Raw genomic sequence first — 22,384 nt, forward strand, 5'->3', positions numbered from 1 at the left:
CGGGAGAGAGCCATGTCACTCAAGCCTTCCAGGGCTCCCGCCCTCGACTCCGCAGGGGCTGCTGAGGCCTGGGCCGCTGCCCGGACCTCAGGACAGCTTCACGAATCCCACACAGCAGCCAGAGGCAAAAGTGGGGCTCTAGCCGTGGAGTTTGGAATTTTAACTCCCATACAAGAAACTCAACACTTTGCCCTCAACGCCCACCCCCAACCCACAGAGCCCATGGGCACCTTCTTTGTGTAGAACTTGTTGAGCTGGGTCTCCGAGCCGTTTCTGCGCCACAAGCACAGCACCTTGGTCTTGGGGCAGTATGTCATGTTGATGAGCTTCTCGTACCACCAGCGCTCGTACACCGTCCCAATGTTGCTGCGCAGCACCACGCAGTCATCACACACCTGGAGGGGCCCAGAGCGGGGTCAGCGCTCCTGGCCCGGCGGGGCCCGCGCATCCCAGGCCACACGACACTGTTGGGACAACTGGTTCTGGGGGCATCCCCAGGCTCAGGGTCTCTGACTTATGCTCATTGTCTTCTTTAGATGGAGACACAAACCCTGAACTGCTGGACACTTTGTACGTTGGAAAGTTTATTGAAAGAAAAGGAATCTGTAAGCACTTTTCTTTTTAAAAACGTGTAATTTTTTTTTTTTTTTGAGAGAGGAAGGGAGAGGGAGAGAGAGATAGAAACATCAATGATGAGAGAATCACTGATCATCTGCCTCTTGCACCCCCGACTGGGGATCGAGTCCGCAACCCGGGCATGTGCCCTGACCAGGAATTGAACCGTGACCTCCTGGTTCATAGGTCGACACTCAACCACTGAGCCACGCCAGCCAGGCTCACTTTTCACTCCCATCAATGTTCATTACCTCTTACACGTTCTGGATTTAAAGTACTCAGCGGACAGCTCATGCCTCCACCTTATAACCTGAGGAGTGCCTCTGTTGATAAGCACAAAGGCAGGGGATCACGGCAGGCTTAATCAAGGAGAAAAAATGGAATCAACACATTTCTAATCTTGGCTTGGCCCTAGTTGTGCATAAATCTTAAAAAAACACAAAACTTTTTATTGATTTTTTTTTTTTTTAGAGAGACAGAGGAAGGAAGAGGGAAAGAGAGAAACACGGATGTGAGAGTGAAACATTGGCTGCCTCCTGCATGCCCTCTACCGGGGATCAAGCGCATAACCTGGGCATGTGCCCTGACCTGTAATCTTTCGGTACATGGGACGACACTCAACCAACTGAGCCACACCGGCCAGGGCTCTGCATAAGTCTTTACAAAAATTAACTCACAAGTGACACATGGATAATACTTATTGCAAAAAAATTATACATACAGGATGATAAAAATTAAAAAGCAAAGTCTTTCTTCACATCCTCTTCTTGCTCAACAGTCTCCATGGGGCAAAGGTATTATGGGAGACATCACAGCACAGTGGCTAAGAGCAGAGCTAAGCGCAGACTGCCTGGGTGAGGTTCCACTGTCCCCTTCTGCAGCTATGCCTCCTTCAGCAAATAAGCCTGCATCTACTTTTCCTCTCATGTGAGATGAGGAGAGTAATAGTAATAACTTCATGGAGTTATTGTGAAGATTAAATAACTTTGCATCAACTGCTTAGAACAAAGCCAGTCCCATAGAAAGTACCCTAGTGTTAGCTGCTATAACAACAATTATGATAGAAGCAATATAATAATTATGATGATCATGTGGATGGCTCTCAAATCTTTCTCCATATGAGACCTATCTTCCTGAGTTCCTGACCTCCCTCTATCTGGATGTCTCACAGGGAGCACCTCAAATTCATCTCCAATCTCCACTCAACATCTCCACCTGGGCAGATCCTCCTTCTAAGTCCCCTGTATGAGTAATGGCATCACCATCCACCAAGTGCCCACGCCAGATGTGCAGGAGTCATGCAAGGCTCCTTCCTTTCCCTCTCTCTACACCACTGAGTCCCGTTCCATTCGACCTCAAATGTCCCTGGAACACTCCCCCACTCCAACCATTAACCCCTGCTCTTCAGATCTAAGCTCAAAGGTCATTTCTGAGGGGTCCTCCATGACTCCTAGGCCCTCTGCTATGCATTCCCATAACACCTGCCTTGAACATCTTCTCTCATAATGCTCATCGCACTTTATGACACAGCTTATTTCATTATCTGACGTCCGAAAGGGCTTGTCAACTCTGCAAGGGCAGCAGAAACCACGTCTCCCTTATTCACTGCTGAAAGCCCAAGTCCAGCAGAGTGCCTACGATATAATGCGTGCTCCATAAACATGAGGTGAGTAAATAAGGAGCATACAAGACTACCAGATTTAATTGATTACCTAAGAGTTTACTGGGCTCCTAAAAGCCTTATGAAGAAAAGGTCCAAAGTAGCTGAGTAAGAGTCAGAAACCTGGGTTCTACCCCAGTCTAACTCAGTTTTTTTCCATGTGGAAAATGGACAATACTGTTCCATTCTCCATAATCCTTGAAGAACATCTTGTAAAGGAGAGGGGCAAGTATTTAGGAGAACACCTAATTTCTAGCCTAGGGAGATGATGGTAATAATATGTCATACTCGCCTATGCCGCTGGTGTAGGTGCAAACTGGCATAGTTTTAGGAATGGCAACTTGGCAGAATCTATCAAAATTTTAAATGTATATAACCTTGATTCAGAAATTTCACACTAAGAATCGATCTTATAGGAATTATCTTTTTTTAAACTTTTTTAAAGAATAGTTTGATTTTAAGTGAGAAAGGAAGAAGAGAGAAACATATATGTGAGAGCATAACATGGGTTGGCTGCCTCCTATATGCCCCCTATCGGGGATCAAGCACACAACCCAGGCACGTGCCCTGACCAGGAATTGAACCAGCAACCTTTCAGTGCATGGGATGATGCCCAATCCACTGAGCCACCGGCCAGGGCTATCCTATAGAAATTGTTATGTGAGTGTGCAGAGATACATATTCAAGGATATTCAATGAAGCATTGTTTAAAAAAAAATAGGTGGAGCCTGGCTGGTGTGGCTCTGTTGGTTGGAGCGTTGTCTAGTACATCAAAAGGTTCTGGAAATTCTTAGATAAACCTACACATGTATGAAATGAAGCAGGCACAGCATCATTCATAGTAGGTTATTAGCAACAGCAAAAATCTGGAAGAAAACCAAGGGTACACATATACCAACTGGTTAAATGAACTACGGTACAGCCACACAGTGAAATACTATGCAGCTATGGAAAGAATGAAAAAGCTCTTTTTTTTAAAAACTGATGTTGAAGGTCTCCAGGATATGTTTAATGAAAAAAGGTACAGATCAGGGATAGATACAATGTGCTAAGAAAGGAGAAAAATAAGAATTTATGTTCAGATTTTATTGTGTTTGTGTAAAAAAAGTGGAAGATACAAAGGGAACCAATAAAAGTGGTTACTTATAAGAGCAAGGGGGAGGTGGATATAGATAAGAATGAGAGCAAGGCTTCCCAATGTATGTATTATTTTATGTTGTTCTGACTTATGGATAATGTGACTATACCATCTATTATATAAATATAAATATAAATATGTGAAAGAAATGATGGGGAATAACTATTATATTATTTGCATAAGAGCCTGACAATTTAATGCTAAATGGATCATGAAGGTGAATGAGATAAATGGTAAAATATCCTGTCATCAGTTGTAGGAGTTCCTTGTGACATTCAAATGTTCCTTTGGGCCTCTAGCATGAGCCAGCACCTACCTCCATAAAAAAGATATCTCCATTTGTGTCTGTCCCTGCATGTACCACAAAAGTCTGCTTCTTCATGTGCCGGCTACCACTGGACCGGACAGAGAGATCACGGCCATTCTGAGGAAAGAGAGATCTTTTAGGGACGTCCATACATACATCTCTCTCACAGAGTGCCAAGAATCCCCCATTCAGCAATTAAATCCATATCAGCTTTCTTAGCAGCGTGCTATCTGCTGGCCATTGGCCACCAGGGAAGTGTTCTCAAGTTGTTTGGTCTCAGCACTCCTATACCCCTTAAAAATCACTGACAACCCCCAAAAGCTTATGAATAATAAGTTGAAGCATAGTAATATAAATAACGTATTTTTGGCAAAACAATTATATTTCCCAAAACAAAAATTAGAAGGATGGCACTGCTTTCATTTTTTGCAAATCTCTTTAAAGTTTGGTTTAATAAAAAAATAGCTGGATCCTCATATCTGCTTCTGCATTCAATCTGTTGTGATATATTGCTTAGATGAAGACATACAGAGAAAACCTGGCCTCACAGATATATATTTGGAAAGGGGAGGAGTATTTTGATAGCCTTCCCAGATAAATATGCACATCCTTCTTTGATACTGTACCAAAACTTGAGAAGTAGCAATTTCTAAAAAACTTGGTTGCAATGTGGAATTGAAAACACATCAGTGAACAGTCTGTACTTTGTTAAAAATCCATTTTTCTGCCTCACATTTTGAGGATCTTAATAAGGGATCTGCTCTGCTCTTTTACCTATACTTGAGTTTGTAACATCACACATTAGTCATTTGTAAAATACTGGTTCATCAAGTTATGCAGTTCTTCTGAATGTTGACATATTTCATAATATCAAATATCCACACTTATTAACATCATCATCAATCACAATTGAAAAGTGTTTAAATATCCGGAAGCTTCACGTTTAAGTGCCAGACCCAACACTGAATAACCATAGTTTGTTAGCCATTCTTCCGAGTAAAATGATGTCCCATGAACAATGCTGCCAGTTCACCTTGCAACTCAAACGGTCACAACTGCTTTTCCTTGAAACGATCATATTTTGGCTTACAGTAGAAATATTTTATGCAAATGTCTCATTTTGTCACACAGAATATTACAAAGACATATAATCAAGGATCAGATACATAAAATTAATTTTAACTGCTTTCATCAAGGACATTCTTTTGTTTTAACTGAGAATGCAATGCATGGAAGTGAGGACTACAGTGGCCACTGGCATAGTTTGGTGCCACTGCCTTCATTGTGTTAAGGCATAGTGGTTTTACCCACCATCAGTGCAAATGCCAACCAGTAAAAAAGGCAAATAACATTTTAGTATTCTTATGAAAATAGTTTTCACCTGGTGGACCCTCAGGGGTCCACGGACCACGTGTTAAATGGCTGCACTAGCCATTTAGTACAGAGAATCCTATCATAGAACAGAAAGGCTAAGGCTTCACGTAGAGTAATTCTATTTTCAAAATTGGGGACTTTGAACATATGCAAGCCTAGAAATGGCCAGTGGGAAGCCTCTGCATGAGGCCACGAGGCCCAAGCCTGGGAGGCTGGCAAGTGCCGTGGAAGGGAGCCTAAGGAACAGCCCCGAGGTGCTTACCAGGTTGGCCAGCTGATCAAGTACTTCATTGATTTGCTGGCTGTACACAAGCCCAATATGGGACTTTCCCATCAGGCGCCTCACCTTCTTCCGGATGTCATTCTTCTGTACCTGGGAAGCCAAAAGAGGATCTTTCTAAGGGATCTGCTCTGCTCTCAGCTTAGGTAGGGGGAATGCCTAGGTAAGTTTCCTGTTGTCTGCGAGAAGTGTATCTCTAACAGACCGTATCACTGAATAGGAGAGAAAACATTCCACTGTGTGTTCTGCCAGAAAAACCCGGTCTGTCTCTTGGTGGCTTTGGTAGAGAAGTGGCTTTCAGAGCAGTTCTGGTTTAAGTGACTGGGGCTTAAGGAGACACTTCTTCCCTGTCCCCAACCAATAGTGTACCATCCCTGATGGGGCTCTAAAAGCCCCCCGGGGTTCCTTAGAGTATAATTCACAAACAGTGACTTAGAGTAGCAACACTGTGTACTCACTCATAGCCAAGACACCTTAGTGCAGTGGTTGGCAAACTCATTAGTCAACAGAGCCAAATATCAAGAGTACAACGATTGAAATTTCTTTTGAGAGCCAAATTTTTTAAACTTAAACTATATAGGTATGTACATTGTTATTAACTTAATTAGGGTACTCCTAAGCTGGCCTTTGCTAAAAACGTCCTCAATCTGATTGAGGTATGTTCGCTGAGGTCGACCCCTTCCAACTCTCCCATCCACACTTGTCTTGTATACTTGTTTCGTCTATCTCCTTTCGTTCATCCTCTCTATATGTCCAAACCATCTCAACATACCTTTCTCAATCCTCGAAACTACATCTTCTTTCACTCCACAACGTTCCCTAAAATTAACTTAATAAACTTTACTTTTGTCACCCACGCGCGATTTGCGGATGCGACTAGCACTAACCACTGCACAATGAGACTGATGGCTGGCTGGCTCACTCAACTCATGCATGAATCGCACGTACCTCCCCCGCGCTGCGTATCCCATGGCCTGCCTGCGCTGCGTCTCCCATCGCCTGACCGACCGACACCCCCCACTTACTTCTTCAAAATAGACTCGCCCAGGCCAAAAACCGACTTCTGCGCATGGGCCACAAAGTTTCAATCACACTGTACACGCATCCGCATGTGGTATTTTGTGGAAGAGCCACACTCAAGGGGCCAAAGAGCCGCATGTGGCTTGCGAGCCGAGGTTTGCCGACCACTGCCTTAGGGTCAGCACCCTTTCCCAACCAGAGGTAACTGGAACCCTTACAGTTCAACAGAGTAGAGTGAGACTTACAACAGAAAATGAAACAAACTAAGAGGGCCTACCTGGAAGGCATTCTCTATATTTGATCAACCAATCCCTGCACATTTAGAGAGGCTGGGAGAACAGGGGGAGGAGAAACCCAGGGGCTCATTGTCAAAACAACTCTCTTCTACTCACTAAGTCCCTTAACTCTTCTATTTGGTAACATACTTTCCCCACAGCTATAAACACCAAGTACAGTGGGGCCTTGACTTATAAGTGTCCCGACTAACGAGTTTTTCAAGATACGAGCCATCTCTCGGCCGATTTTTTACTTTGAGTTGCGAGCTAAAATTCGGGTTACGAGCCAGCTTCAGATACCCGACCGCTAGTTGGCACAGCGAATGTCACAGTGAACGCCACAACATCAGACCAGTATCATGTGTCTCACTCGTTCACTTTAAGATTTGACATCCGAGTCATTTGAGTTACGAGCTCCGTCACGGAACGAATTAAACTCGTAAGTCAAGACCCCACTGTACAACCATGTCAAACTAGAACCTACCATTACTTTTAAAATAAGTAACCCTTTTTATATCTATGGAAAATTCTATGATAAAGGGCTAGTGCTAAAAAGTGAATCCTGAGAATCCTTTTTAAACTTTTTAGAACCAACTACTTAAAAATTTTTTGTAATTCATTGTATTCTGTGGGAAGCTCTACTGGAATCCTAAAACTATTTAGCAAAGGAACCCCATTTAAAATTCAAAGGAAACAAATGGGTTGGAATCATCAATCACCTTTGCAATCTTTCTTAGGACAACAGCCTGCCAGCTTCAGATAAATGAAGCTCGTGTGAGCTGCAGAGAGGCCTGAGACTTTCAATCAGAAAGAGAGCCCTAGTGAGATGTTCTGTCAGCTCCCCAGCTGCCCCAGAATTCACATGATGGGCATGAGCCTTGTCCTTCAGCAGCAGCCAGGCATAAGCAAAATCGACGCTACCTTCATCAGCAGCATATAGGAGATCAGGTTGTGCAAAAGCGTGGCCAGCAAACGATCTTCATCATCCTCAAGGCGTTTCCGGTCATGCTCTCCCAGTGACAGGTACCTAAGCAGGAGACCAGGGACAAGTCAGCCCTCAGGTGGGAGACCACAGAACCAACTACGAAAAGGCTGAATTTTCCCAAGGATTTCCTAAGCCTCATACCTGTCTATCATCTCCTGGGGACCCTGGTCCATACCCATCCCTTCTCTCTCCAACATCACAGCATCTAAGAATGCATCTTCCCAGAACTGCATTTGGTCCCATAACGTAGAACGCTCTTTACCTGCGTAGGATAGAGGTCTTTAGGGGCTTATACAACATTTAAAGAATATAGTTGGCAACCAAAGTAGAGTAAACTCCAGTAAACGGGAGTCATTACAAGTTCCAAAGCAAAGGAAACCTGAGCCTCTCCACCCCAGACCTAGAGCCCCACTGCCCCCGAGTGAGGCCCAATCCCCCGAGCAGGAGGGATGAACACAGCACACAAAGAAAGGTGGTTACTCATAGAAAAGGTCTCCATAGCAGCATCCTCTAACTGGTCCCACATCGATCCTTTGTCCCTTCCTGCCAGTTTGCAAGCAGGAAGGACCATGGTAGCAAGAAAGGAAAGAAAGGAAGACAGAAACACAGAGGCTATTGATTAATACCAAGATCCAGTCTCTTCTAGAAAGTTTCACCCACCGCTTCTTCCAGACCCAGTAAGTCACCTGCTTCAGACGTAAAAATGCTCTAACATTAGCATTGAGATCAGCAAAGAGCCGAGCTGCTACTTGTTCAGTGCCACCCTCCCCCCGGCTGAGTCCAGCTTCCTTCCAGTGCCAGCGACCTTCCGGTCTGTTTCTCACCTATGAGTCCCTCGTAGAGATAGACTCGCTGGCTTACGTCTTCGTAAGAGCGAACCGGGCTGCCCGCCAGCTTCTCCCTTACGCTCGGCTTCAAGCTGTGGGCTTTACCCTGCAGAGAAGAGGTAGCAGGTCAGCCACCTAAGGCACCAATGAACAGGGGCAAAGTAAACCAAGCAGCTCATTTAGAGACTCACCCACCAATCACCATCATCGACAACATATCCTCCCAGAGCCCTCCTTCTGCTACCCGGGATTGGACCAGAAGTTGATCTGATAATGCTGCTTTCTGTTACTGCCCCCTAAACATGCAATCAAGTTTTCACTCTGACTTATCTTTACTCTTAAGTCTCTATAAGACTCTGCTCTAAACACAGAAACAAAACATGCAGATCCCCTATAGCAGCATGATGCAGTAGAAAGAACACTTGGTTTGAAGTCAGCCTGAGCAAGGTTCACAGCTCTGCCTCTTACTGGCTGTGTGACCTTAGGCATGAAATTTAGCTTCTCTGAGTCTCATTTTCCACCTGAAAAAAGGAAGGTGATAATACTTACCTGATGGAACTATTATAGGAATTAAATCAGAAAATACATTAACAGTGCCTGGCAATGGTTGCTATTCGATAAATGTTAATTTTCTCTTTTCTACCATCTGAGAAATATCTGCCCCTTAGATATACCACGAACTTTTATCTGCCATTTCTGCAATATTAGATTTTATATTCATTCAAAAAAGACTTTCAACTGGGTAAGAGGTAGGTTTCATGCCCATTTCACAAAGCATACAACAGCATAAGCAGAGATGCAACTGATCACAGTTATTAGGCAAATCTAATTAGTGTGTCTAAATGCCAGCCTCCTGGTTCACAGCATAATTCCTTGTTCAATGGACCATACCAACTTACTATTAATTTATTTCCTGCTAAGACAGCCATTTTTGAGCCAAGAAATTTAGGTAACTGCTCTCAGGTATTCAACTGTATGAAGAGTCCTTGCCAACCAGCACAGAACAAGAAGAATTTGTCCCAGGAAAGTGCCAGGAAAGATAGCACACAGCTGAACGGCTTCTTGCAAGACTGCCCTCCATAACACCCAGCTTAACCTCCAGAATGGAGGTGCATTACACAGATTTAAAACGCTCTTCTTAAAATGGTCTGTTTAGACTCAGGGAGAGTTAAGGTCCACTAACCTGAATGGCCCTGCTGACTCTAGGTCAGCCGTGGGCAAACTACAGCCCGCGGGCCGGATCCGGCCCGTTTGAAATGAATAAAACTAAAAAAAAAAAAGACCGTACCCTTTTATGTAATGATGTTTACTTTGAATTTATATTAGTTCACACAAACACTCCATCTATGCTTTTGTTCCGGCCCTCCGGTCCAGTTTAAGAACCCATTGTGGCCCTCGAGTCAAAAAGTTTGCCCACCCCTGCTCTAGGTCCTATTCCTTATGTGCACTCCGGGAAGTCACTTGCTCTATTAGAAACACTTGTGCCGGAGCCATGAGGGTGGGAACGATCATTTCCATTCTCCTCACAGACAAAGACAAGGCCCTCTGAGCTCTTGTAGAGAAAGTGGTGAGTGGATCAGAGTGCCTAACATCCGCTGCCCGAAGTAGCAGTACACACTGAAAAGCAGTGTATCTAGCCTGGCCGGTGTGGCTCAGTGGTGGAGTGTCGACCCATGCACAAGGAGGTCACTGGTTTGATTCCTGGTCAGGGCACATGCCCAGATTGTGGGCTTAATCCCCAGCAGGGGGTAGGCAGGAGGCAGCTGATCGATCGATCATCGATGTCTCTCTCTCTCTCTCTCAAATCAATAAAAACATATTTTTAAAAAAGAAAAGCAGTGTTTCTAAAGACAAGGACTAAAATAATTTAATTCCAACTGATCATGGCTTATTGTGTGATTAGGGCAAGTTCTTCTTTCCCTAAGGCTTTCCGCCCCTTACCTGTCAAGAGAGATTAGTCACAGCAATACACTGAATTGCAAATTTCTTGAGAGTGAACATCATGCCTTATTTATCTGTTTTTTTTTCCAGTACAGAATTTGGCATTGAGTAAATCACTTAATAGATGTTATTAATGAAAAAAATTCAAGTAACTATTAGGAATATATTAAAAGAAATGCCATTTTAAGGTGCTATGTAAATAGAGCAGTGACCAGAATAAAACTAGACTAGTCCATGAAATAAGCTGACTGATACTAGATAAGAGCTATAACAGACGTTGCCACAAAGGTATCACTTTGCTATTTTAAACATAGGGTTTATTGCTAGATAGGACTCCAGGCCCTTATCTAACTCATCAATGATGCAGGAGAGGGTTCTAAAAGCCCCAGATCATGGAGTCGAATGACTGTTAAAGCCTTAAGAGACATTTTCTTTAAAGTCAAATAGATGAGGCTAACCATTCCTTACTTCCTCTTTTACTTCTGATTGCCTCCTAACTTTTCATTCTTTTCTACAACTCCCCTCCCCCCATGTAAAAACAGTCTCCTTTTGTTAGTAAACAAAGCTTACAAAGATGGCGCTGGTGGCAGAGTTGGTCTCAATTTCACTATCGGACAAAGTGCCCCGAGAGCTTGTCAAGCGGGTGCTTCCCTCGCCACCTGGTCCATCGCCTGCATTGCTGCTCAAGTCACTGTCGGCTCCAAGGGTCTCTCCAGAACTATTACTCACCTGGAAAGGAAACAAGGTAGTGAGGGCTATTCCCCAGGGGAGGGTCCCAGAAATGCCAAACTGAGAGCTCTCTGCTGCCATCAAGAAGTACCCCCTTTCAAAGGTGAGCCAGCGCCTCTGCAAGTACCTTCTTGACCCGAGGAGGAGAAGCCCTACGTGAAACCTCCGGGCCTGATCCCGTGTACAGACCTATGACAGGTAGGCATCTCCACCATGAGAACCAAGCTGACCTGAGACTAACCGCAGCCTCCACCGGAGCCCACCCCCACCCACCAAGATGCCAGTGTGGTGTTCCCCTACCACGGTGCTAACTTCAGAATCCTGACTGGAGCTTCGGATCAGCACAGCTGGGCTCACACCGATGACAGAGTCTGGGTCTGTCCTCTGAAACAAGACACAGGGCCTCAGACACACGAGGGGAGGTGTCCAACCTACTCCCAGTTTCCCTAAGAAATACTGTATCTTCTTCCTTCTCCCCATCCCCACCCTTCTACTATCCTTTTTCTTAATATAAAATATATATGACTTACATAATAAGAACAATAATAAACACTAAAGTAGTACATGCTCACTACAGAAAATACATGAAGGAATAAGGAAACAAAAATAAGCCAAGAACTGACCCCTTACATTAATCACTGTCAAGTCTTTAGTTTACTTCCTTTTAGTCTTTTCTATATACATTGTAAAAGTAAAATGGGAATCATACTGTATAAACCTTTGTCAACATTTTCCCATGTCACTAAATTTTTTAAAATACAGTTAACAGAGCTCTGGCTGGGCAGTTCGGTTGGTTGGAGTGTCATCCCATGCACCAAAGGGTTGTGGGTTCGATTCCTGGTCAGGGTGCGTATGGGAGGCAGCTGATCAATGTTTCTCTCTCACATCGATATCTCTCTCTCTCTCTCTCTCTCTCTCTCTCCCCCTCCCTCTTCCTCTCTCTCTCTAAAGTCAATAAACATATCCTTGGGTGAGAATTAAAATATATTTAATGGATACTAATATTATATTACATGGATATATTATACTTATGTCATCATTCCCCTATTATTGACTATTTATGTTGTTTCAAGGTTTCTTGTCTTTGGTTTTTGTTTTAACTTAAAGAAGTATTTTTTTTTTAAATATATTTTATTGATTTTTTACAGAGAGGAAGGGAGAGAGATAGAGAGTTAGAAACATCGATGGGAGAGAAACATCGATCAGCTGCCTCCCGCACATCTCCCACTGGGGATGTGCCCGCAACCCAGGCACATGCCCTTGACCGGCATCGAACCTGGGACCTTTCAGTCCGCAGGCCAACGCTCTATCCACTGAGCCAAACCGGTTTCGGCTTAAAGAAGTATTTTGAGATAGCACATCATTACGTCATTATCAATACGGGTCACACACCTGGGAACCAGATGTTAGGCTCACACCACTATCTGCGCTGATCTGGGACTTTTTCTCTTCCGTCTCGCCAAGGTCAAAGGCAGGCTTGAGTACTTCAGGCCCTGAGTAGGGGAAGACGTCTGTTACTCAGTACACAAAGGCTAGGGGCAGGCCGGGAAGGGAGTGGGGCAGCAGCGCAGCCTGGACCCCATCACCTTTCCAGGGACTGGCCCCTTGGGCCCCACTGACAGAATAGTCTCCAGATGCCTTACAACCCAAGTAGGAAAAACAAGACTTGGTCTCAAGGGGTTCTGCAGCCACCTTCTCAACCTGAGACCATTCTGAGTACATCACCCCAAAACAGAAAAGCTCCACAAACAAACGTCTAAATCACACTCCACTGCACCCAGGTGCAGCTCCACCGGGGCCTCCAGGTCACTCAGTGCTTCCCAAACCAACGTGGCCAAAGGGGCGAGAAAAGGATGGGCCCAATGAGATCAAGAAACCCCAGCTACTTCCATGGACACTGCTCACCCCCACCCTACAACTACCACATTTTAGATAAAATCCGCTTCCCTTTCCCCACCCACCCACAATGATATGGCAGAGGGACAGAATGACAGAAAGCAAGAAAGCGTGCCTCGGCAAGCCACCAGAGAGAGCTGGGAAGCTACAGACTCACACGGAGGGACAGCAACCATCTCTGCCAACTGTGCCCACAGGCCTTCTAATGGGTGAGGGAGGTATCAGCCAATGAGGGGCATGAAATAGGCAAGCGTTCTCCCCACCGACGACTCGGAAGCAATAGAGAACCACGTTCTAAGGGGCTTTACTCAGTAGACGCCTCAATTTCAGTCTGAGTGCTGCGGGGAGGGGCGGGGGACGCACCCTACGAGCCACACACCTGAGTCACATACCACCTGCCTGCTGTCCCTCCAAATACCCCCCTAGAGTAAATTTGGGGTGGGGCTGACAAAGGGAGCCTGCCCCAATGGGCCTGGGGAGTTGGCAGGTATGGGAGACTTGGGAACGGGAAGGGGGCGTTTGTTCCTTACTCTGTTTTTCCATAGCTTTTTGCTTTTTCACTTCCTGGTGCTTGTTCCACAATTCTACCCCAGATGCAATGTAAGCAGGAGAGAAAGACAGACAGAGTCAGAGGCTGGTCAGGCAGACGAAATGGAAACCCACCCACCCAAGTTGGTTCAGTCTCAGGCATAAGATTACAAACCAAGAGATAAAAAGAGATCTTCATTTGTGGGGATCAAACTCATGGAATCAAGACTCCAAATGTCTAACCCTAACCTAACGTGGCAGTAAAGAGCCTGCAGAGCCTTAGAGCTTGGAGGGCCTTTTCCCGAGCTCCTTGGTCTTGGCCAGAGGAAACGGACCCTAAAGAGGCCGAGCAGGCCCTCGAGATCATGTGACTTAGGATGAGGTTAAACTTCCACCACAGCACACTCTCTCTGCCAAATGAGCTGGGCAAAGGCACATTTTAAAGATTTCAGATGAGACAGATGACCACCTCGAGCGGCCAAAGGGATTTCAGAAGCACGAGCACCGATCTGTTTTATTCACTGGACTGAACCGAGGTCACTCATGCAAGCAGTGGGCATCCCTCCTTATTGCTACCAAAAAACCCAACTCACCCTCAGAATCAGTGCCTGTCCTGATAAGAGACCCATTCTTAGCCAGATGCCTGGGAATCCAGTAGCGGTAACAGAGACTACTGAATGTCAGGCATAGCCTCTTAGCAGGGGTAAAGAAGAGAGCAGCGACCAGAGCGACTGTTTTCCTGGAAGAACGTTAAGAGTCCACTTGGTCCAGGCCCCTCGTTTCCCAGATGAGGAGACAGAGACCCCGAGAGGGAGAGTGATTTGCCCAAAGTCACATTCCTGGTTGAGGGCAGGCCATTATTTTTCCTGAAACATCACTTCAGGCAGGAGAAAGGGCTGATTGCTGCTGGAGAAGTGTACAGCCTAAAAAGGACACTGGTTCCTCATGAGCATTATGGAAGCCTAAGGCAACTGCTAATGGTTGTGGCAAAGAGGCCTCAGTTAGAAGCACGCTGCCCGGGGACCTAGAACTGGAAAAAGAACCTAGAACCTACGTGACTTGAGTCAAACCGAGGTGACACCCAGAGAGCTCCCTAGGCTCTGCCTTAGTGGGAACTGAGAAACATGGAATGTAAACAAGTTCCAGTGAGGAAAGTTTTAAAGAAAAGCTGACTCAGAAACCTATACCCTGAGGTTCAGAACCCGTGAGAGTGGGATTGCCGGACACACCCCAGAGGAGCCAATGTGAGGGCAGTGTGATGGTTGGATTGGGGGGAAACTGGCTTTAGAGACCCAGATGATCATAATTCTATTGCCTCAAGATGCATCTATATACTTCCGTACAGCTTCCAGGAGCTCATGTGGCCTCTCCACTATGTGAAGAAATCCAGAAGCAAACAAACACAGGGACCAGGACACAGCTCAGACTCCCTGCAGGAGGCCTCCCTGGGCCCCCTAAGAAAATCTCCCATGTGAAGATGTGGGTGGGGGTGGCTGCAAATGAAGCATAAGGGATAGAGAAGTGTAAAGAATTACCATTAGAAATGGACACAGGCCTACCTCCCTCTCTAGAAAGCAAAGCATGGGAAAGAGAAAGGCAGGATTCTGGATGGATTCAGAGGAGGGAGGGATATCTAAGACACCAGAACCCCTCCAATACACCAAACACAGCGATACATACCAACAGATGCTACAAAATTCTCTTCCTTTAAACTCCTGGTATCTAGTTCCTTAGGACCCTTTCCTGTAGCACTTGGTGCCCGAGGCCCCAGCTGGGGAACTCTCAGCTGTGCCGTAGCCTTTGGGTCCCCCCGACCAGCCAGGCCAGGATCCTTGCCAACTGGTGTATGCACGCTCTCTGTTGGACTTCTCTTACGCTTGTCTGGTTCTGAGGAAAAGATCGAATATAGGAAGAGGTCATAGGAGAAAGTGGGTGCCAATCAGGGCAGGGAAGGTGCCGGGGGAAGCAGGAATACAGGAGGACGTGGAATGGAGGAAGTGCAAGGAAAGAAAAACAACATCTTATTTTTCATGACAGGAAGACGCCCACTGCACATAAACATGCCCTGGAAAATGAAATCCCAGAGCCTGGTGGGAAACAGCTTGACTCTGGGAATTTTGTCATGGGACAAGTTTCTTTCCTTCGGAGACAAGCAGGAGAGCTGTGGACGGCACGCTGCCCCGCTGGCACAACCCCTACCTTTGCTGTAGTAGTGGGTCTGAGCGATCTCCAGAAGCCCAAAGATGCTGGCCATGCCGCCCAGACCTGCATGGGTATAGGACTGCTCCAGGCTGAGCACCGTGCACTTGAGCAGGTCTAACATTCCCTTGTACACCTTTCGACTGATCTCCTGCAACAATAATCCAGGGGTTAGAGTTGGCAAAATTGCCTGTGGTGTCCACATCCTCTTCCCAGTTGATTCCAGCTCCCAGCCAACACTGACCACGTCGGGGATGAGATCTTGCCGGGCATCGTCCTCGGACTGCACCGTGCGGTTCAGCTTGCTCAGGACAAAGACCCGCAGCTGCTCGCTCTCCAGCAGCCGTCGCACCTTCTTCATGTTGAGCCAGCCGACGCCCTGGCCATCCAGCACGCTGTGCACCACCTCCTTCAGGAACTGCTGGTTCTCGCTGTGGGTTCCACAGACCACTTCTGTGGTCATCAGCTCCTTTGCAGAGCATCCCACCTTCCACCAGCCAAGTGTCCCAGTCCACTGCATCCCCCACCTCCCCATTCAGCCTGCTTTGCCCAAGTACCCACCACCGCTGCCTCACTCTCTCAGCACTTGAGCTATTACTGCTGCATGGGGAGTGAGTCAGAATGGGAGATGCTGACAATAACTTCATCCACCCAGCTGCAAGTTTCTCTCCCACTCTTGAGCATCCATAAAGTTTGGTACAGGAATCGCTACCTCTGTCCAAGAATCTTAAAGCCGCTCTGCCATTTAGTACCTAGAATTGCTGGATCGGCCCTGGGGTGACGGGGGTTCTCGCTTCACTGTTGGGCTGTGTTTAATGACAGATGACTTCTGGTCCACCAAGGCCCTCCTGTTTCCTGCAACGGGGAGGTGGAATGAGAGACATCACTAGTGTAGTCCAGGAGCCAGTGTCGGCACAGCCCTGGTAGCCATGGTCCACACCCACTCCCCAGAAGGGCTGGGCGAGGATGGCACCAGGGCGCCACACAGGGGCGGAAACCAGCCATGGCAATGTGGAGGAGGTGGGGATGGAAACTCGGGCCACTCCGCATGCACCAGCAGCACGCCCAGGGGCAAGCACGGGCCTCACGGGGGACAGGGCAGGCAGGTCAGCGTGTGATCTGCTTGCTCCATGAGGAGGATGGCCTCAGGCAGGCACAGGAGATGCTAGGAAAAAAACGATCATGCACAGCTCACGGGCAAGACCCACCTTCACCACTCCCGGGGCCGGCTTCAGTAACAATCTCCATTAGAGTATTTAGCCCAAATACTGGGACACAAAATACACAATTAGTAGGTGCGCCACAATACCACAACCCCCTAACCCTCAATGGAGCTGTAAGTCGGATAAACTGAGCATTCTCCCAAAGCTTGGTGCATAGAACCTGGGTTCTCAGGCACCTCAGAGCTGGAAGCCAAGTGACCGGGAGACAACCAAGCTCTAGGAAAGACCATCCCTAAGACTACGGCCTCTCAAAGCCAGAGGCAGGGTAAATGACACAGGAGTCTTTGGGTACTAAACAGGCACATGCTGGCTGTCATGAAACATCTAGCACAGGGTCCAGAGGGCCTGCGGGCCGCGGAGGGCAGGGACCCCCCCTGCAGATGCTGTCATGGGAAGTGGGGTGGAGGAGTGAGGATGGGGGTGACAAGTGCAGCAAATGAAGTGAAGCACCGCATGCAATGAAAGCAACTCCATTGTTCTCTTCAACTGCATCAAATGAAACACCTTTCCATCCCTCACCTACCGAGCATGGCTGAGTCCACTCAGGAGTTCCCTGCACCGCCAGCTCTGATGTCCTTTTGCCCATCTATCCTATGTTCCCATCCCTCGTCCAAAGAGCATTCCTCAGATTTCTGACAATTTTAATCACTTGGAAGAGAGGTCAGTTAAAAAAAAAATGCATGGAGCTGCTTCTCACTGTGCTTTCCACTATGATTAAAGATCAGCACAATAACCAGAGGAAACAAACAAAAGTCAGAGTAAATTCCGAAGGGCCCTCACCCTGGCGGAGATCACTAATGAAAACCAAGTGAGGTCTCAACTGCCCCTGGAAGCCAGCCAATACCACCTGGTCCATGAACTGGCCCTAAGTTGACGTGAAGCCAAAGTAAGAGGCTTTTTTACTCAATAAACACTGCCAAACTCCAAACATAAAATAACTTCACAGTGCCAGGCTCTCCACAACAACCCCCTGCTGGGCCATCGCTCTGGGACGGGGTTCATCCCGAGTTCACACAGCAGGAACGTGGCAGGTAAGTGGTGGCCCTGGATGATCCCCATGTTAATGATGGACCTCTGACAATGTTTCCCCCGAAGCAGCAGCCATCCCACAGTTGCCATTATCCTAAAGGATATAACAGGGCCTCCTCTTTAGCTACCAAGTCAGTTTCCACCTGAAAACCAGCAAGAGCCACGATGTGCAGTGAAAGCCATGAGAAGCGAGATGAGGGGCAACCACCAGATCAAGTGGCTCATCATACACAGGGCCTGACAAGCACTCATGGGCCTGAACTCGTTCTCAGAGAACCCTGGCTTGGCAAAAGGAGGGCTGCAGTTACCTTTCAGACTGGGGAAGGGCGTGGTCTTCTCCCGGGCACCTTTGGTGGGCAGTGTGAGGTTCGAAAGACTGAAGCTTGTACTGTGGTTCCGATATAGGCTGCCTATCAAGGTGTGGGGAGAGTGAGAGCAATGAGTTACGGGGATAAAGAATCAAAGCTTCATATTCTGAGGACTAGTTCATCATCTCCACCTTCCTCCTTTCCCAACAGCCCAGTGACTCTGCTCTATATTAGAAGGGGCCAAGGCTAACTTAGGGCAAACAAAGGGGCCACTGCCAAGACTGCTCAAAACCCAGTAACAACTCGCTCCGACTACCTCCCCTGACAATATCCAAGTCTCTTATCAGCTGCCTATTGGGCACGAAAGCGGCAGTTCATGTGCTTCTCGTCTGAAGTCGGTGCTGCCCCTTCCCGGCTTCTGAAAAAACTCACAATCACAATGATCCCCTATGTGGGCTTTCTCTGGTCCCGAAGCTGTCTTCAAGCCTTCTCTGACACCACCCCTCATTGCTGGAAATAATCTCTATGCAGGAAAGTCAACCTCATATAGATTTCAAAACATGTTCATGAAAAAGCCCTTCACCAGACAGAGAAGATATTAGACCAGACTATTTCCACAAAATATGTAAGTGTATAATTCTTAATCTAATGATTATTTTTCAGTTGAACCACTACCTTACCTGAAATAGGCTGAACCCTCCAGGCAGAAAGACAATGATTAACCTGTCCCTGTTCTTTATTGACCTCCCCTGCAAATACCTACTGAGTATCACCAAACAACCTGAATTGGGGCTTGCTAATGCAACCCAGCCTCTGCCGTAGCCAAGCCCTACTGGGAAGAAAATGGGACAGAGGCAGAAGAGAGCTGAAAGCACTTACTGGCAAAAGACATGATGCCCCCAAAGCTCTCGGTGCTGTTGTTGGAGATGGTGGAGGTGGGAGAGCTTGCTCGGGAGTCTGACTCTGCGTCTGAGTCGCTTGCCAGTTTCAAGCTGTTGGGCCGCAGCAGCTTTTGAGCCCTTGAATGCACAGTGGCACCTATGAGCCCCAAGGTGACCTTGGGTGTGTGAGCCTGATGCTACACTGCAGTCGCCATGCCCTTCCCATGATTCCTAAATGCTGAGGTCGCAGCAACACCCTCTGGACACGGCAGGACCACGAGGGCACTGAGACCTCTCAGGCCGATCAACCCTCGCCCACCTCCACTGCAGGGAGGTCCTGCAGTCACCCATCCAGGAGGACTCCCCGGGCTCTCACCGATTGCCACTGACATGTTGGCTGAATCGGGGAGTGTAACTTTCCCCCTGGTCATCATCATCTTCCTCAGGGGGAAGGCCATACTGGGGCTCGAAGTATGGGTTGTCAAAGGTTCGCCGGCACACTGATCCCTCTCCAGTTTCTGTCTGGCGCCTGTCCACAACCGATTTGCTGATGCTGGGAGGCACGGGAGGGAGGGGCTTGGAGATGGCTAGTGCTGCCTTATCATCCATCTCTGTTGAGTCAGCAGGTTCCTACAGTCCATATCAAATGAAAAGTAGTCACCTGGTGCCCGGTGACGCTTTCCCATAGTCTCGGTTTGGCAGGGCCTGTCAGATTCCTACCCTAAGAAATGTGTGAGAAAAGATCTCTGTAACATCCCTGTTCTCTGTCCCCACAAACTATGCAAGAGGGATTTTAGTTAATCCCTGAACAAAAACCCAGTGATCTCCTTCTGGGATCAAAACTATATCTTATAGGCTCTAAGTTGTAGGGCCTATGGTCAGGAAGATAGGAAGATGGTGAAGAAAGAAGCAAATTAAATCCACAGCTTCACTCCAGCTTTCCTAAGAGAGGTGAGGCCCACACCCCGCAGTCCTCACTTTTCCACCCCAAGTCCTCACTTACAGCACTGGCTCCGTGGATGACGGTGCTGGGGCCACTGCTGGCCGTGGTGCTGGAGCTGGAGTGCGGTGGGGGGTGTTCCTGAGCGTTCTCTCTGTGGGAGCCAGGCTCCCCGGCTTCTTTCTGGATCGGCAGCTCATCAATCTCCACCTCACTGGCATCCCCCAGCGCTGCATGCGTCAGAGGATCCACATCTGCCAAAACCCAAGGGTGCAGGTACAGACCACACCACCCCAGAAACCAAACCCTGCCCAGAGCTGGCCAAGTTCTCCAAAACACTTACTAGGTGTATCGCCATTGATGTCACACTTCATCATTTCACTAACAAAGTCACCGAGGGAGGAGTAGGAAGAGCTTGAGTCACCATAGTCCATACTATCACTGCCGCTGCAGCGTGAAGAGCGTACAATAAAAACAAAAGAGGAAAGAATCAACCAGCAGCACTGGGAGAAATAAAAAGAGGAGCACCCTTAACTCAAGGCCAGGGAACAATATGAAATAAGGACGCTAACATAAAACAATCGAGCCTGGCTGGTGTGGCTCAGCGGTGGAACGGCACCCCATGCATCAGGAGGTTGCTGGTTAGATTCCTGGTCAGGGCACATGCCTGGGTTTTGGGTGCAATCCCCAGCAACGGGTGTGCAGGAGGCAGCCAATCATGTAGATGTTTCTTATCGATGTTTCTATCTCTCTCTCCCTCTCACTTCCTCTCTCTCTAAAATCAATAAAAACCTATTAAAAAACACATAACCAATCAACCAAAATATAACCCAAGGCTTCAAATGCTGCTAACTTGTATGAGATTTTTCCATGGTGCTACGTAAGGGCCAGTGGGAGCCTCCTGACCTTGCACACTGTGTTGCTGCCATAAGGGACTGCTCACCTGTCATCAGTAGGATCAGAGTCAGAGTCACGCTCTGGGGGCACACTCAGCGCTTCAGCCAGCTGGGAATTGCTATCATAGACGCGGTAGTGGATGGGTTGCAGCTGATGAGCGTACCACTTTGGCTTGTCACCAATCAGGGCCGGATCAAACATATCTACCAGAAGAGGAAAAAGAATAGACGTAGCAAAACATAAAAGAAGGGTAGGAGCAAGTCTACAGCAAAACAGGAATGGAAGGAGCAGGCCCAAGAAAGGGAAAACGCCAAGGGAAGAGCCATCAGAAGGACAGAGGCTGAAGGTGGGGCTGCGCAGAGGGTGGGGGGACTCACTGTTGTGAATTCGCTGAAAGGCATAGTTGGTAGGGTTAAGGATCCATTCCCCAAAGTACTCCACAGCCTGAGTCCTGGCCAATTTCTCAGCAAAAGGAGTCTGCTGGGGACGCGAGGCTAGGAAGGAGCCAACTTGAAAAGCTACCACAGGCCGAGGGAAGAGGCGCAGGATACGTGTGTGCATCTGAAAGCCCTGCAGCACGTTGGGGGAGTTGAAGAAACGGACCATGGCCACTCTGGGGAAAAAGAGGAGGCAAGATATCCGAGTCCCACACCTTCCAGAGTGACGATTCCTATGATCCAAAGTCTCAGATCACCTCCCAAAGCCATCAGTTAACAGACTTCCAACATCAAGGGGGTAAGTATCTTAAAGAATCATCAATCCTCTTCTTCATTCAAGGCCTAAAATGCCTGACAGAAGGATGAACTCTTCCTTCTCTTTGCTTTTACTAAGGTGGCAAATATAACCCAGTATTACACGTTTTATATACAAAGAAACTCTTGTTGAGGGGAGTATCCTGCCCCAAGGTCACTGTGTAAGCAGAGACCAGTTTTGGAGTCGTGACTGTCTAGTCTGCTTGGTCGGTACCTGGTTGCGACATCCACAGAATCCACATCATTGCCATAGATGAGTGGGTTGAATTCCGTGGAAGGGGTGGACTGCAGGTCACTAGTAGGCTTTCCAAAGAGCAGGGGGATCTCCTGGCCCTCATGGAATTTTTCCAGATTGAGGATTGGCTGGGTGTTGAGGCTCATGCTGGCAAGGGCCTGTGGAACAACAAGAAATTCCTCATTGAAGACAGAATCCTGGGCAGCTGGCTAATCCCATCTCCTAGGAACAAGCCTTCATCCTATATAATAAAATATGCAAATCAACCGAACGGAGGAATGACTGGTCGCCATGATGCACAATGACCACCAGAGGGCAGACGCTCATCACAGGAGCTGCCCCCTG

The 22,384-nt window shown here is 47.4% G+C and overlaps 1 protein-coding gene across 47 annotated transcripts in view; it reads right to left on the reverse strand.

The window, feature by feature from the left end:
• Positions 1-22,384, reverse strand: part of MADD (MAP kinase activating death domain) — a 38,271-nt gene that overhangs the window by 5,626 nt on the left and 10,261 nt on the right. For 7 of the 47 annotated variants that reach the window (XM_036325932.1, XM_036325963.1, XM_036325936.1 and 4 more), the window contains 24 exons: positions 22,019-22,197; positions 21,430-21,665; positions 21,099-21,255; positions 20,499-20,602; positions 20,219-20,409; positions 19,592-19,845; positions 19,214-19,353; positions 18,335-18,436; positions 16,983-17,042; positions 16,527-16,629; positions 16,019-16,205; positions 15,775-15,925; positions 15,256-15,462; positions 13,578-13,631; positions 12,544-12,644; positions 11,452-11,535; positions 10,993-11,151; positions 8,479-8,587; positions 8,135-8,197; positions 7,796-7,916; positions 7,591-7,696; positions 5,357-5,467; positions 3,730-3,837; positions 231-395 (listed from right to left, as the gene is read on the reverse strand). In XM_036325932.1, coding sequence (XP_036181825.1) covers positions 231-395; positions 3,730-3,837; positions 5,357-5,467; positions 7,591-7,696; positions 7,796-7,916; positions 8,135-8,197; positions 8,479-8,587; positions 10,993-11,151; positions 11,452-11,535; positions 12,544-12,644; positions 13,578-13,631; positions 15,256-15,462; positions 15,775-15,925; positions 16,019-16,205; positions 16,527-16,629; positions 16,983-17,042; positions 18,335-18,436; positions 19,214-19,353; positions 19,592-19,845; positions 20,219-20,409; positions 20,499-20,602; positions 21,099-21,255; positions 21,430-21,665; positions 22,019-22,197 — 3,252 coding nt within the window. The remainder of the gene's footprint in view (positions 1-230; positions 396-3,729; positions 3,838-5,356; positions 5,468-7,590; positions 7,697-7,795; positions 7,917-8,134; positions 8,198-8,478; positions 8,588-10,992; positions 11,152-11,451; positions 11,536-12,543; positions 12,645-13,577; positions 13,632-15,255; positions 15,463-15,774; positions 15,926-16,018; positions 16,206-16,526; positions 16,630-16,982; positions 17,043-18,334; positions 18,437-19,213; positions 19,354-19,591; positions 19,846-20,218; positions 20,410-20,498; positions 20,603-21,098; positions 21,256-21,429; positions 21,666-22,018; positions 22,198-22,384) is intronic. The other 40 variants (XM_036325965.1, XM_036325938.1, XM_036325937.1 and 37 more) reach the window with 21 other exon arrangements.

Source organism: Myotis myotis, unplaced genomic scaffold, assembly GCF_014108235.1.
Source record: "Myotis myotis isolate mMyoMyo1 unplaced genomic scaffold, mMyoMyo1.p scaffold_m19_p_10, whole genome shotgun sequence".
NCBI lineage: Eukaryota > Metazoa > Chordata > Mammalia > Chiroptera > Vespertilionidae > Myotis > Myotis myotis.